We start from the raw sequence: 13050 nt of genomic DNA, 5'->3' as shown, positions 1-13050 counted from the left end.
GTCTTGTGCTTGCCTACATGAGAATTCTTCTGTTTTGCAGATAAACTACATTTATTCCAATTTAAGTCAGTGCTATTTTGTAGACTATTTACAGGGAACTCTCTTAATGAACAGTTTGGGCAGGAAAAATGTAATGTGACTGATGTCAATCTACCCAAATTTCCTTGTAGACAATAGAGAAGAAAAAGCTTTTGAAAGTCTTCAATTAAAGTAAAAATAATTATGACATTTTCTCTCACAATTTAGAGCCATTGTACATTGCTCCAATTGTTTGGAGAAAACCTTAAAAACTTTTCCACCGTGTAAAACTGACCATAAAATAAAGAAGTCATGCTTTTCGTCACTCTACTATAAATAACTTTCTAGGGTTATATCCATTGTTTTGCTTCCTTCCTGCTTTTCACCCGGCTCCATTGCTGTCCAGCTGCAAAGCTGTGACTGAAATGGATTTGCAATCCTGTGTGCTGGTGTTGCCCTCACTGGTGCACCGGGATGTTTCTGCAGCACTTCTCACATCAAGTACCTTGCTCTTCTGTTTGAGAGTCTTCCACTGATCGCTGCTTGCCTTTTCAGTTCAGGTCAGGGGTTTTTTTGGCTTTTTATCTTCTCTTTGAAAGTTTTTCTGCTACTGTTCTGTTCAATGTCTCTACTCCTTTCACTGCTTTCTATATCTTCTGTACTGCTGTCTCTCCTGTAGGGCTTGTTTTAATTCTTGTCCCCATTGTATTTGGGTCAAAAGATGAGTATTGTGTTTGCATTTCCCTTTCCCTTCTTTCCTACTATGCTGAGGTAATTAAGAAGTGAAGTATTATTGCAGCAATTCACATCATACTGGTAAAGACTTACGGTTTTGGCTGGTATAGCTAGATGAAATAGCGTTTTGTGTGCTGCTGAGTACACAGCATAAAATAAGTATCACAGTGTCTGAATGTTTATGAAAATAGCTTTGTCTGTACTCCTTTGGGTAGGTACTTCTTACTCAAACTTTTGCAAATTCTCTTAACTGCTTAAAAAGCAAAGACCCACACTCTTTGTGAAGCACCTAAAGTGAAAGCTGGATTTGATACTTTCTACTTAGATGTCTGACTGAATAAGTATAAACATATGTATTCAGTGTGCCCCTCACTTCTTTAACTAAGGAAAGGGTGTCACTTGAAAGGTAAAATAAAGAGTCTCACATGTGTCTGTATGGGTCATTTAAAAAGGTAAAGCACTGAGTGTATTGTGGTCTGTTGAGGTCATAGATTTCTTTATTCTGCAGTCTTTGTCATGACTATCCACATGCTTTCAGTGATGAATTGTTTGGCAGTTAAATTAACAATGGAACAAGAATAACAGATATTTGGTTACCCCCTTTTCTTGGCTTCTTAAAAGACAGTGTCACAAGTGCCTACAAGCAGAGGAGGAGCATGTGGGCATGGGAGGGGAAAGCTCATTGCCCTTAGCAGCAGGCGCAGGTGTTGGTGTTGGAGTCCCTGAACCAAAGCTCGCAGTGAGAGTACTGCCCGCCACTTCAGGGTGGGCTCCCTGCCCTCTCTTCTCTTTTCCACCTGGAACTTCCCCCATGCCAAGCCTTCCTCATTATCCCAACTCTTATTCTTACTCTTACTCTCCTTCCATTGTCTTAGGAGAGCAGTTGATGCTTTTAAAAGCCTGTGGTTCCTCATCTGAGTCAGTCTTGAAAATACAGCTTTACTAAATCCTGTATGATATGGCTTAACATTTTAAATGCTCTGTGGGTAAATGGAGTTGGATTGGGGGGATATATTTTAATGTAAAAGTAGAATATTTTCTTCTTTTTGTGTTTGCGTCAATTTTTCAAAGTTTCTGCCTGTGATTGAAAAGTATTAATGGAATTGGGGTGACAGTGGAACATTGATAGTCTCATTGTCTCTCAAGTTGTTAATGTAAGTTTTTGGTAAATATTTAATAATCACAAATTACTTGCTTCTCTAGTTCTCAAGTCTTCAAAAAAACCCTGTTCTTTTTAAGCAGAACACAGGATTGTGTTTTGAGTAAACAAATTTATTTTTACAGCATAAATGCTATGATTGTTGGGTGGGGTTTGTGGAAATGATTATTTTATGTTCCTTTTATAGTTCATGATAGGATTAGAAAACAAGAATAATTATTTGTTTTCCTTGTTAGGGCCAAAGGAATAATGTCTTGATCGTGTTATAACAGTTGTAGAATTAAGTTTGCGAACCTGTATTGGTTAATAAAATATGGTGCTTCATTTTATTTGTCTTTATTCTTTTAGGTCATATTGAAGTTGTGAAATTGCTCGTGACCCATACAGCTGAAGTGACATGTAAAGACAAGAAATCATATACACCCTTACATGCTGCAGCATCTAGTGGGATGATTAGTGTAGTCAAATATCTTCTGGATCTTGGAGTTGATGTAAGGAAAAACAAAATTAAATAGGAAATATTTTTTAAATTTTTTTTAAATGCTCTTGTTAGTACTGTAGCACACTGTTTATTTAGGGACACATTAGGATATGGTGAAAGTGTGTGAAGGGAGATCTCTGAAAATGCTACTTTTTCTTTTATAAACCCTCATTTCTGCATTAAAAGAAAACCTCCTTAAGAGCCTTGCAGATTTTGCACAATAATGTAAAAATAAATGTATATTTAGTAGAGCTTTTTGTTTGTTTGATATTTCTTGCTTTTAATTCATTGGACTGGAAGCCAGGAAATAGGAATTCTGATCCTGGCTTTGCCACACAATAATTTTTGAAGTGCAGGAAATTAAATGCTTTTTGCCTCACTTGGTAAAATATACATGAAACTGAATTTCCTACATTATGTAAATTTTAGATAATACTAAAAATTTAGAGAAACTTCAATAGTGCAGTGAGACCATATTAATACTGCAAAATAAATTAAAAGGTTCTACAGTACCTGCCTGTAGAAAGTGTGTTAACATTGAACTGTGAAACTGTGTAAGATACCTACATTGTGAATCAGTCTTGCAAGGCTGGAGATCGCAACTCAAGCTCTATTATTGAGAAGTAGATCAGAATTCAGTGTCATGTTGTGTGCAAGAAATTCTGTTTCTATATGTGCACACACACACACACACACAAAAAAGGCTCTTTGACCTCTGTTTTTAATGAAAACTTGCAATGCTGCTTTTATAGAGGTCTGTGCTATGCTTTGCGTGTAGCATCTGTGCAAATTGCCACTGTTGATATTTTTGGCATGTGTGGGTTCTCTTAAGTTGCATACAGGAAACTGGTGTGGAGACAATTGGAGGAGGTTGGCTCACTTGTAAAGCAATCATACTCTTCCCCAGGACACAGATCTCAATCACAATGCTATATCCAAAACTTGCTTTTAATTTCTTGTTTTGAAGAGTTCCAAAACATAATCTCATGACATGAGATTTTTATTTTGTTAGATTTAAATGCTGCATTAAGTACAGCTTTTTGCCTACTAAATAATCTTGGGGGTTTTTTTCTCTTATAGATGAATGAGCCAAATGCCTATGGAAATACTCCTCTCCATGTAGCTTGTTACAATGGGCAAGATGTTGTAGTGAATGAACTCATAGACTGTGGTGCTAATGTCAATCAAGTGAATGAGAAGGGGTTTACACCTTTGCACTTTGCTGCTGCGTCAACACATGGAGCATTGTGTTTAGAGCTCTTGGTCTGCAATGGAGCAGATGTAAATATAAAGGTAGGTGTATCAAAGCCATCCATTCACACTTCAAAATGCTATACATCTTTATCAGAGATAGTGTTTTCAAAAATTCTTGTTTTAATGACATGGAGAGGTTCCCACTCATGGATGTAGCATTTGTTTGAAAAGTACTATGGTAGAAGTGAGCCAGTATGCCTCAAGAAACTTGATCTGGGTTTGGAAATCTCAATGGATGTATTATATAGCCCAAAAGGATGAAGAAAAATGACAGTATTTTCTGGTCAATCTCAATTACATTTAAATGTCAGAATCCTGTATGCTTTGTTTTCCCTAGTCTAGCCATATAAGTAAGAGCAAATAATTTGAAAAAAAATTGCAAAAGTATATGTTTTTCTTATAAATAAGTAATGTGAGGAAAATCAAGGATATTTCAGGGAAATGTGTATGACCTGGCTGATTGCTGGAGCAGTTGAAGAGGTGATAATATATGATCTTAGAATCTAATCAGTCAGGGAGATTTGGGAAGAGTGTGTTAAAAATACAAATACAAAAAATCAGGCCAATGGAGAGTCTTAAACAGCTGGTGTTTTAATTACTCCTGAAAAATTGTGTGAGCAGAGTCAATGTACATTTTACATCTCTGAACACAAGACTTTGACTACAAAATATTCCTTAGAATCCAACCTTGTTGAAAGTAGAAGTTAAACCTATATCTTCTATTTTCTTTTCCAGTGTGTAGGATAAGGTCTTGAGATGTGTGAGAAAGATGTAAGACCTTCTGGTTTGTATTATGTTGATTTTTACTCTAGTAATGAAAACTTAACTATGTTCAGAAATATTTAGTGGCAATATCTGGTGTCTTGCCAGGTTTTAGACTGAGAGAAGTGGGAAATGGGTATATGGAATGAAGAGTCCAAGTGTTCCTTATGACAAAATGTCTGATGGCCTGAACTGTAGTATGAAGAGAATTATCTGTTGCTTAATTTCTTGAAAAAATAAATGGAAAAGAAATCTGCTTAATAGGTTTATGCTTGGATTTCAGCACAATCTGTGCAGGAGGTTAATGTTAAAGTAGCTGACATTTCTGTTAAAAATCTTGTGGTTTGTGTTCATGTAAGGCAGTGATTTTTTACAGTGATTCAAGCTGATTGTCAGCTAGCTAATTCCAAAATACAATTTTATATCTATGGTTTGTACAAAACTCATAGCCAACTGAAAATTTAGGAGTAGTTTAAAAATAAGCTCTTTGATGTGGAAAAATCTTCAACGTATGTTCCTGCTCACTGTTACATATATTTAGACTTGCAGCTCATTTAATGAAAATGTACGTAACTCAGTTGTGGAAAAATTCATCACCAAGTGCCCTGCAGAAGTAAGGAGCTGTGTTATAGGGTTTATTGCCAACTTGTCCTAAAATATCCAGGTCACAGTCCATTTATTTTTGTTGCCAGCTTGCTGCTCTGCATAATGTCCCAGGGTGCATATGACTGAGTGTTCAGTGTTGCAGGGCTGGCTGACTTTTGTCCTACATTCTTGAAACATAATTTTTCAGTAAAGTGTGGTCTGCCATGAAAATAATCCCACTGTGTTAAATATACTAATGATTCTTTTTGTGTATTACTCATACAAATAAGAATGAAGGAGAGCTTATAGCACCTTCCAGTACCTGAAGGGGGCCTATGGGAGAACTGGAGGAGGACTTTGTGCAAGGGCATGGAGTTATAGGACATGAGGAAATGGCTTCAGACTTTGAGGGTAGGATTAGATTAGATATTGGTAAGAAATTCTTTACTGTGAGGGTAGTGAGACATGGGAACAGGTTGTCTGGAGAAGCTGTGGATGCCCCATCCCTGAAAGTGTTCGATGCCAGGTTGGGTGGGGCTTTGAGCTACTTAGTCAAGTGGAACCCTACCCATGCTAGAAGGGTTGGAACCAGATGATCTTTAAGGTCCCTTTGAACCCAAACTCTTCTGTGATGCAATGACAAATATTAACAAGACAAGAATTACTGGGCTGCAAGGCTGCAAGGTTTTGTGATTTTGTGCATATTTTGATGTGGAATAAAGAAGTGGACAGGGCTTAGTTTCAGAAACAGCTTTAGCCATGGGTTGGTTGTAATTAAAATGTGTTGATTTTGTATGTAATGAAATTCTTAAGGGCAAAATTGAGTAGGGCTGTGTAGGGATTTAAGCAATTATGACTTGAGAACAGCATTTATGCCTGGTTTCCTCATCAGAGTGTTTCTGTTGTAATTCTGTTAGTAGCATTTCTGTGGATTTTTACCAGTATGACTGAATTTGGCCTGTAAGTTTATACCTGAAGGTGTGAACAACCTTACTTTGCATATGAAAACTTAGCACTTGCACTGTGGAAAACTGCAAGAACTGAGGCAAAAGAAAATAATTTCTAAGTCAACTTCTACTTCCCTGGAAAGGCCTATAAAGATAAATCTTGTATTTAATCAGGAGAGCAATCCCTAAAAAAAAATAGAATATGTTGTGTAACTAAGAATGAATTCTGGATTTAAAATGAGATGCAATTAGGGTGTTCTTACTAAATATTTATTGAAACCAAGACTGTTCATTTTCCAAATACTGAGGCTGGAGTTCAAAGTACAGTAATTTCACGATTACAAGCTGCACTGACTTTGTCCATACACAAACCGCACCCGATTATAAACCACTCTGTCGTTCGCAGGGAGGACCCGTGTGCAAAAAAGTTGCCAAATAGTAACAGAATTGCGGGATGACGGGGTTTACTGGCTCGGCTCAGGCCGTGAGGGCTCGGGGCTGCCGACGGGGCCAGGTGGCCCAGCTCGGCGCTGCTGCTCGGCGGGGCTGTTCGGGGCCAGCCGCTGTCGCTGCTGGGCTCACTCGCCCTGGCCCGGCGCTGCGCTGCGGTGGCAGGGGGGCACGGAGCCTGCCAGCACCCGCGGCAGTGGTGGGAGGCAGGGATGGAGCCCGCTGGCACCCACGGCGGTGGCGGCAGAAGGGGAAGGAGCACCCCCCCGCCTCCCCCCAAGCCATGGGGCTAGCAGGAGGGAGCCCCCCGCCTCTCCCGGGTTGCGCTGCCTGAAGGAGGGAGCTCCCTCGCCTCTCCCAGGCTGTACTGCTTGAAGGAGGGAGCCCCTCGTCTCTCCCCCCCGCTGCGCTGCCTGAAGGAGGAGTCCCCCACCTTCCCCCCCGCCCCTGCGCTGCCTGCACGGAGCCCGGCTCCACCCGCCACGCAACATAGTAACCAATTTATAACAATCGCATAAAGCCGGTTTTTGCTGGCAGGTTGCTCAACTTGGCACCTCAGGTTGCACTTCCACGGTTGGAAATGTCAGAAAATTATTCACATATTAGCCGCTCCTGAGTGTAAGCCATGTTTCCAGTGTGGGAGCAAAATTTTAGTTGAAACAGTGTGGCTTGTAATCCTTGTAATCATGAAATTACTGTAGTTCTTAAAATGGCTATAAGATCTATTTTTCATCATAATTATATTGCTTGTATAGGCTGATTCAGTCATTTCCTCCCATGTGCAACTGTTCCTGTGATGTCAGAGGTAAGAGAGTGGATATGGATGGTAATCTAGATGCAGACTAGACAGTCCTATTAAATCGCTTCCTGCTGTGGATGACTTAGTGGGGAGAGCAAATGGCAGATAGAGGGGAAGTTCTTGTGCATCTGTGAGTGCTGGCCTCATCTCAAGAAGGTATTATATAGCAGAAGATAATAGAATAGTAGAAATATGTTATATGCTTTTTATCACCTCTGAACATAATTTCCTATTTGTTTTCATAGCCTTGTCAGTATCCACTGTAGAACAGTGAATCTTATTAAGTATTGCTCATTACTGCAGCACTCCCTCCTCACTATTCAGGATTTCCATGCATGGCAGAACACATTGAAATGAGTATTTAATGGGACAGTATTAATTGTTTTATGGACCTCATTGGTGCTTGAAAATTCAGTGACCTAAATAGAAAAAGTTTTTTACTTCCATTGATGGTACAAGAACATCAGAATTGTTGCTAGGGGAGAGATTTCATTCAGAGGAATGCTGTGACATGATAGACCACATTTCCTCTCCCTCAGTGAAGCTCAGTAGTATGACTACAGTTAATATGTGAGTAATCACTCAATAAGCACCCTTGTGCTGTGTATTATTTCTGTATGATAGCAATTACTGTTCATAGCAAATTTGCTATGATCTAAGTATTATGTAGATGTATTTTCTCTAGTTATAGAGGAGATTTGGGTGATTTCTTTCCTATTACCACATTTAGCTGAGTTTCAGTGAAGACAACAAAAGTTATTACAGCTCATATCTGTCCTGTCATGTGCTGTGATCCTGCCTCATCTAATTAAATCACACAGCTGTAGTTAGCTTGATATTTAGAGAGAAGACTTTCAAGACATAAAGAAAAGGAAATGGAAGTAAAGTTTAGAAGATATCTCCCTGCTTCTGTAGTCCAATCTCCTGCCATCTCAGGAAATATTGATTTGCTAATAGAGCCTTGATATTTCATTGCTTGAAGAAGTGTTTGACTACTGGTTCTGATCCTATATATCCTTTTCTAGCGATAGTGTCTTAGAAGGGAACTCTGAATGCAATCCTATACTTAGCAGTTCAGCTTCAGGATGGGAATTGTCTTCATTTAATTTTTTACCTGTTTTATGTTTATGTGTTGATAGACAATTGTATGTTGTGTTATATGGCTGGAAAGGAACCTGAGACTGTTAGACCTGAGAGAGGCACTCAGAAAATCCATTGTCTTAGAAATCTATGTTAAGTGCATTTTAAAGTAAATTTGAACAAAGTAAATCTAAAAATCTCTTACTGTTTGTACTGTGTTTTTTCAGTTATAAGTGGCAAACTATTCTGTAGCTTATTTTGGTGTTCTTTACAAGATCTTTCTGAAGTTTTCTTGTGAGGGTTCTCGGTTAACTACAGTGCTCTTCAGTTTCTAATATTGTCACCTTAGATTATTCCTATGTTTTTGTAAAGTGCATCATTAAGTCTATGCTTTTTCAGTTCCATCTTCTTCCTCTTCATTTGCCTTCCTTTGAGATACAGATTTATCCTGTCTAAGCCAGAAGGACTGTAGGCTACTTTTATCTGAGCCCTGAAATTCTTCCGTATGTTACTTCAGTAAGCCTATTTTGTATGATAATTTCTCTTTAAAATAATAGATTCTATAGATTCTTCAGGTTAAAGAAGGATAAAAGTGAGTGAAAAAAACCTCACCAGATGTCTAACAGTTGTTTGAAAGCAACACAGAGGCTGTTAATAATTGGGTAAAGAGGCAAGAACTAAACTGTAGGGAGAAAGATGAAAGAAAATTGGAGCATGGAGGTTGCCTGTGGAAATTGTCACTTATGGTGTGTTTATTTGGCTTTTTCTTAAGGCCTCCAACGACATAATTAAAATTGATTGTCTAATTCCTCAAGAGGATTTCAACACAATTTTCTGTGTTTATTTGCATCTGCTATGGATATGTGGATGCTGTCTTTTTTATTATTTATGGTCCAAGAAATCTGGAAGATCTGGAGATAACTGGGCTTTCCATATAAAGTATTTTGTTTCTTTCAATCTAGGTCTGAGAAGACAGTGTTTCACATAATTGCACTGTTGTGCTGCTCAGGACAGTGACACAATGAAAAATTCCATATCCATCCCTAAAAGAGTCTCCAGCAGATTTTCAGTATCACATTCATAGAACAATGTCTGTTTGGTGCCAGAGGGAGACTAAAGATGGGAAGACACTTTTGCATATGACGAGCAGTTTGTGATGTTTCAATACATATGTTCATATCATATATTCCCTGCTGTCTTTGTCTAATTTAACTTTGTATTTTGTGACCATTTCATACTCTTCAAAGGCATCATTGAGAACATAGCTGTGGTATGCATGTTCATTTGTCAAAGGATCCTTTGATTTTCTGTGTAATGTTTGCAATTTATTGAGTGCATGTGTAGAAACTTTTATTTGCAGGAAAGCTTTCCCATTACCTGTAATAAGTACAAGTGGAAAATTGTTCCAAAGTAATAGCAACAGAAAAATAGGTTTGTAAGTGCATTGAGGCTGAGCTGTTAAAAACTGGAGTTCCCTTATGCATTACTGTTGGCCTGCTTCAAGGGTGTCTTTACTGGGTGAATGACTAAGTGCACATTTAAGATGTGCATTTCAAATTTATGGTACCTAGTAGGCTTTAATAGTTCTACCGTAGGATTACTCATGGTTTATGATAAATTGCTTACAACCATCACTTTACAAAAATTCCCGGGAAACACATGAGCTTTTTAATGTGTTGTCTTATAATACATTGTGTAAACCTCTCTAGTAAATACAGCTACTTTCTTGCAAGAAAAAAACCTTTAAATATTGTTTTATTTTAGCCTTGGGAAGGGAAGGAGTTTTACATAGGCTTGTTTCTGAAATTGTGTGCTGTCATCATCCTCCTGAGAGTTTTTATCTTAAGGACATAAGTGTGAGTGAGTGGGCATCCCTGAGTTGTCACTTGCAGCTGGAAGAGTGACTAAGGGCAGCTTTTGTGAAAAGCTTGCCATGTCATGCACTTGTCATTGCCAACATCTGCATGGCAAAAGTGCATAGAAATGATTTAAAGGATGGAGTATAGAGAGAAAAGAAGAAATGTCCTTTTTGTTGTTTGGGGGGGTTTTTGGCAGTTCTGATTAATTGCTGTTACTGGCCCTAAGTAAACACGGGATTTTTTTTTTCTTTTCCAGAGTAAAGATGGGAAAACACCTTTGCACATGACAGCGATCCATGGTAGATTTTCAAGATCCCAAACCATCATTCAAAATGGTAAAAAGGGGGAGGGAGTATTTTTGTCATCAGCTTTCCAGTTTGGATGTTTTCATCCTTTGGTATTGGTAACAACATACTGAGTCTGACATGCTGGACACATGTCCATCCAGTGTCCGGTAATAGTGGTGGAGTCTGACATATCTGTTTATAAAGTTTGATAAGTTACACTGATGAACCATTTGTTTTTCAGTATGCAGAAATATATGTATATATAGATAGATTTGTTTTCCATAACCCAAGTTGTAGAGTTTGTCCCATAAGGTTACAATAATAAAATGCTTTTCTCTGCTATTGAAATCTATTAGGTTTTAAATCCAAACTAGTCAGTCACTGACAATAATGTTGCTTGAATGATCATCAGTGCTATTTTTCTAACAAAGTATTTGTGTGCCTACATGTACCCTTGCTAAGTAATTATTCTTTATTATAGGAGCTGAAATAGACTGTGAAGATAAGAATGGAAATACCCCTTTGCACATAGCAGCTAGATATGGCCATGAGCTATTAATCAACACTCTGATTACGAGTGGTGCTGACACTGCAAAGTAGGTAACTTTACTGACATGAATGCAAACTGACATAATTTAGAACTGTATTTATTAGGTTAACAGAACTAGTACAATTTTTAATATCATCAACTTGCAATAGGAAATACTTTGTTTATTATTCTGTGTTGTACTTGTCAGTAGCTAGTCAGTCTATCACAATTTCTACCAAAACAAAGAGAAATAGAGTTTTCTGTAATGTATTTGAAGTAAAAGCTTTGAAAGTTTTAATAGGCTGTTGCACTGATAATGCATGCTGATAGCTTGGAAGGAAGTGTGTAAGATGTGAAGTTAGCTCAGTATTCTAATTAGGTGGTTTGCTGAACCCACCATGCACATGCACATTGGCACACAATCATGTTTGTTTTATTTTAATTGTAATGAAACTGTGATACCTGATTATGGTGTATCTTAGGCGGGGTATACATGGGATGTTTCCTCTCCATTTGGCAGCATTAAGTGGATTTTCAGACTGCTGCAGAAAGCTCCTCTCATCAGGTAGGATACTCCTTTAAATTCTTACAAGGTGCTTTGTACTTAATTTTTTATTTCACAGAATAGCTTTTAATTAAATCCTAATTTAGTGATACTAGAAATCCTTATAGTTTGCTAGTGCCTTGGGGCCAATACTTGTTTTTTAATGGACAGTCCATAGTTAAACTTTTGCAGACATAAATTTTTAACAATTCATCCTAATTTTAATAATGTATTTATCACTTCGTTAATACCGTGTTTGTGAATTTCAAGTTGACCATAGAGGTGGGATGACTGGTTTAGACCATAATGAAACTTCAAAGAGAAAGATTTATAGGTTTTTTTATTACTTCATGAAGCATCCAATTTCTATTCCATGATGTCTTTAGCTTAATACAGATCAGTCTTTTCCTGTCTATTCCTGTACTGGGCACCTAATAGCTCAGAAGACTCTGTGGACTGCTATATTAAGAAACTGTTGCATTGGTATTATGTTGTTAATCAAATGCAATGCAAACTGCACTTTTCTTTTGATGTTTGACTCTTCCCTGAAGATGTGGATATTTGGAAGGTCATTAGTTCTCTTGTCGGCCAGAATCTTATGTGAATTCTGAGCTCTTTGAACCATTGCAATTCTGAGAAAGTCAATTTATCCAAATGAAGCTTCTGGAACAGAAGAGGAATAAGAATAAACTAAATGGTTCTGTTTTAACCTGGAGACACTTAATGTTTTTTGAAAAAAGATACGTGGGGAGGAAAAGAGTAAGACTTGCTTCCCCAGCTTTATATTGTTAGTTAGGGAAGCCTGGGAGAAGAACTAGAGGGTTATAACTAAAGCTGCCTACTGGTAAGGCTTTTTATTTACTGTCCTGCCATGGGCAAACTTGTGAGGATTCACTTCAGGAAAGAACTGTCCAAGACTTGACGATATTTCAATTGGGTGTGTTCAAAATGAGGGATAGTGGCTTTTTCTCCTTCCTGCACATGCTCTGGAGCTCTCTGTACCCTTACTGGAGGTTCAGTATGGCAAAGGAAATCATATGGAGGACTTGCAAGTGATTTCTGTGGCTTTTACACAAACTGAGAAAACTTGGATACAAATCTAGCCTGGAGCAGTTAAGGACTTTGAAGAGTCAACCTTCAGGCTAGAAAGATTAGGAAGTGCTTACAGTTTTTAGGATGTGCTTTTGGTGTGGGGATTGGTATGTGCAGAGTATATGTCCTTTTGGGATTGGGAGATGTCTCTTTTGTGTTAATTAAAGATCTCTGATTTTTGAATTCATTAATATTCATGTGCAAATCTTAACAAAATGTCACCAATCTGCCTTGTTCCAGTATAGAATGATATTCAAGTAGTGATGGTAGACCAGCAACTTAGGGATGTGGAAAGGCATCAGAGGTTATTCTTAAACCAAACTAGTAAACTCTCCTAAATTATTTGCTCTAGAACGTTTGCTATTGAAATGGGTAAGAACATGGTGGTGCATACAAAACCTGTTTTAGGGGATATTGAGTAGGAAAACAGTCTTGAAATAATAGTGTTCTTGAATAACAGGTCTTGTTG

The 13050-nt window shown here is 37.9% G+C and overlaps 1 protein-coding gene across 4 annotated transcripts in view; it reads left to right on the top strand.

The window, feature by feature from the left end:
* Window positions 1–13050, top strand: part of ANKRD28 (ankyrin repeat domain 28) — a 122271-nt gene that overhangs the window by 84364 nt on the left and 24857 nt on the right. For all 4 annotated transcript variants that reach the window (XR_004417215.2, XM_033053583.2, XM_033053574.2 and 1 more), the window contains exons 7-11: window positions 2261–2403; window positions 3474–3686; window positions 10386–10464; window positions 10898–11012; window positions 11428–11510. Coding sequence is in view for 3 of the 4 variants with exons in the window: in XM_033053583.2 (XP_032909474.1) it covers window positions 2261–2403; window positions 3474–3686; window positions 10386–10464; window positions 10898–11012; window positions 11428–11510 (633 nt within the window). In the remaining variant the exon portion in view is untranslated. The remainder of the gene's footprint in view (window positions 1–2260; window positions 2404–3473; window positions 3687–10385; window positions 10465–10897; window positions 11013–11427; window positions 11511–13050) is intronic.

This window comes from Catharus ustulatus, chromosome 1 (genome assembly GCF_009819885.2).
Source record: "Catharus ustulatus isolate bCatUst1 chromosome 1, bCatUst1.pri.v2, whole genome shotgun sequence".
In the NCBI taxonomy this organism is placed as follows: Eukaryota; Metazoa; Chordata; class Aves; order Passeriformes; family Turdidae; genus Catharus; species Catharus ustulatus.
Note: the sequence above shows the minus strand (reverse complement) of the source record. Positions and strands in the feature narration are given on the sequence as shown.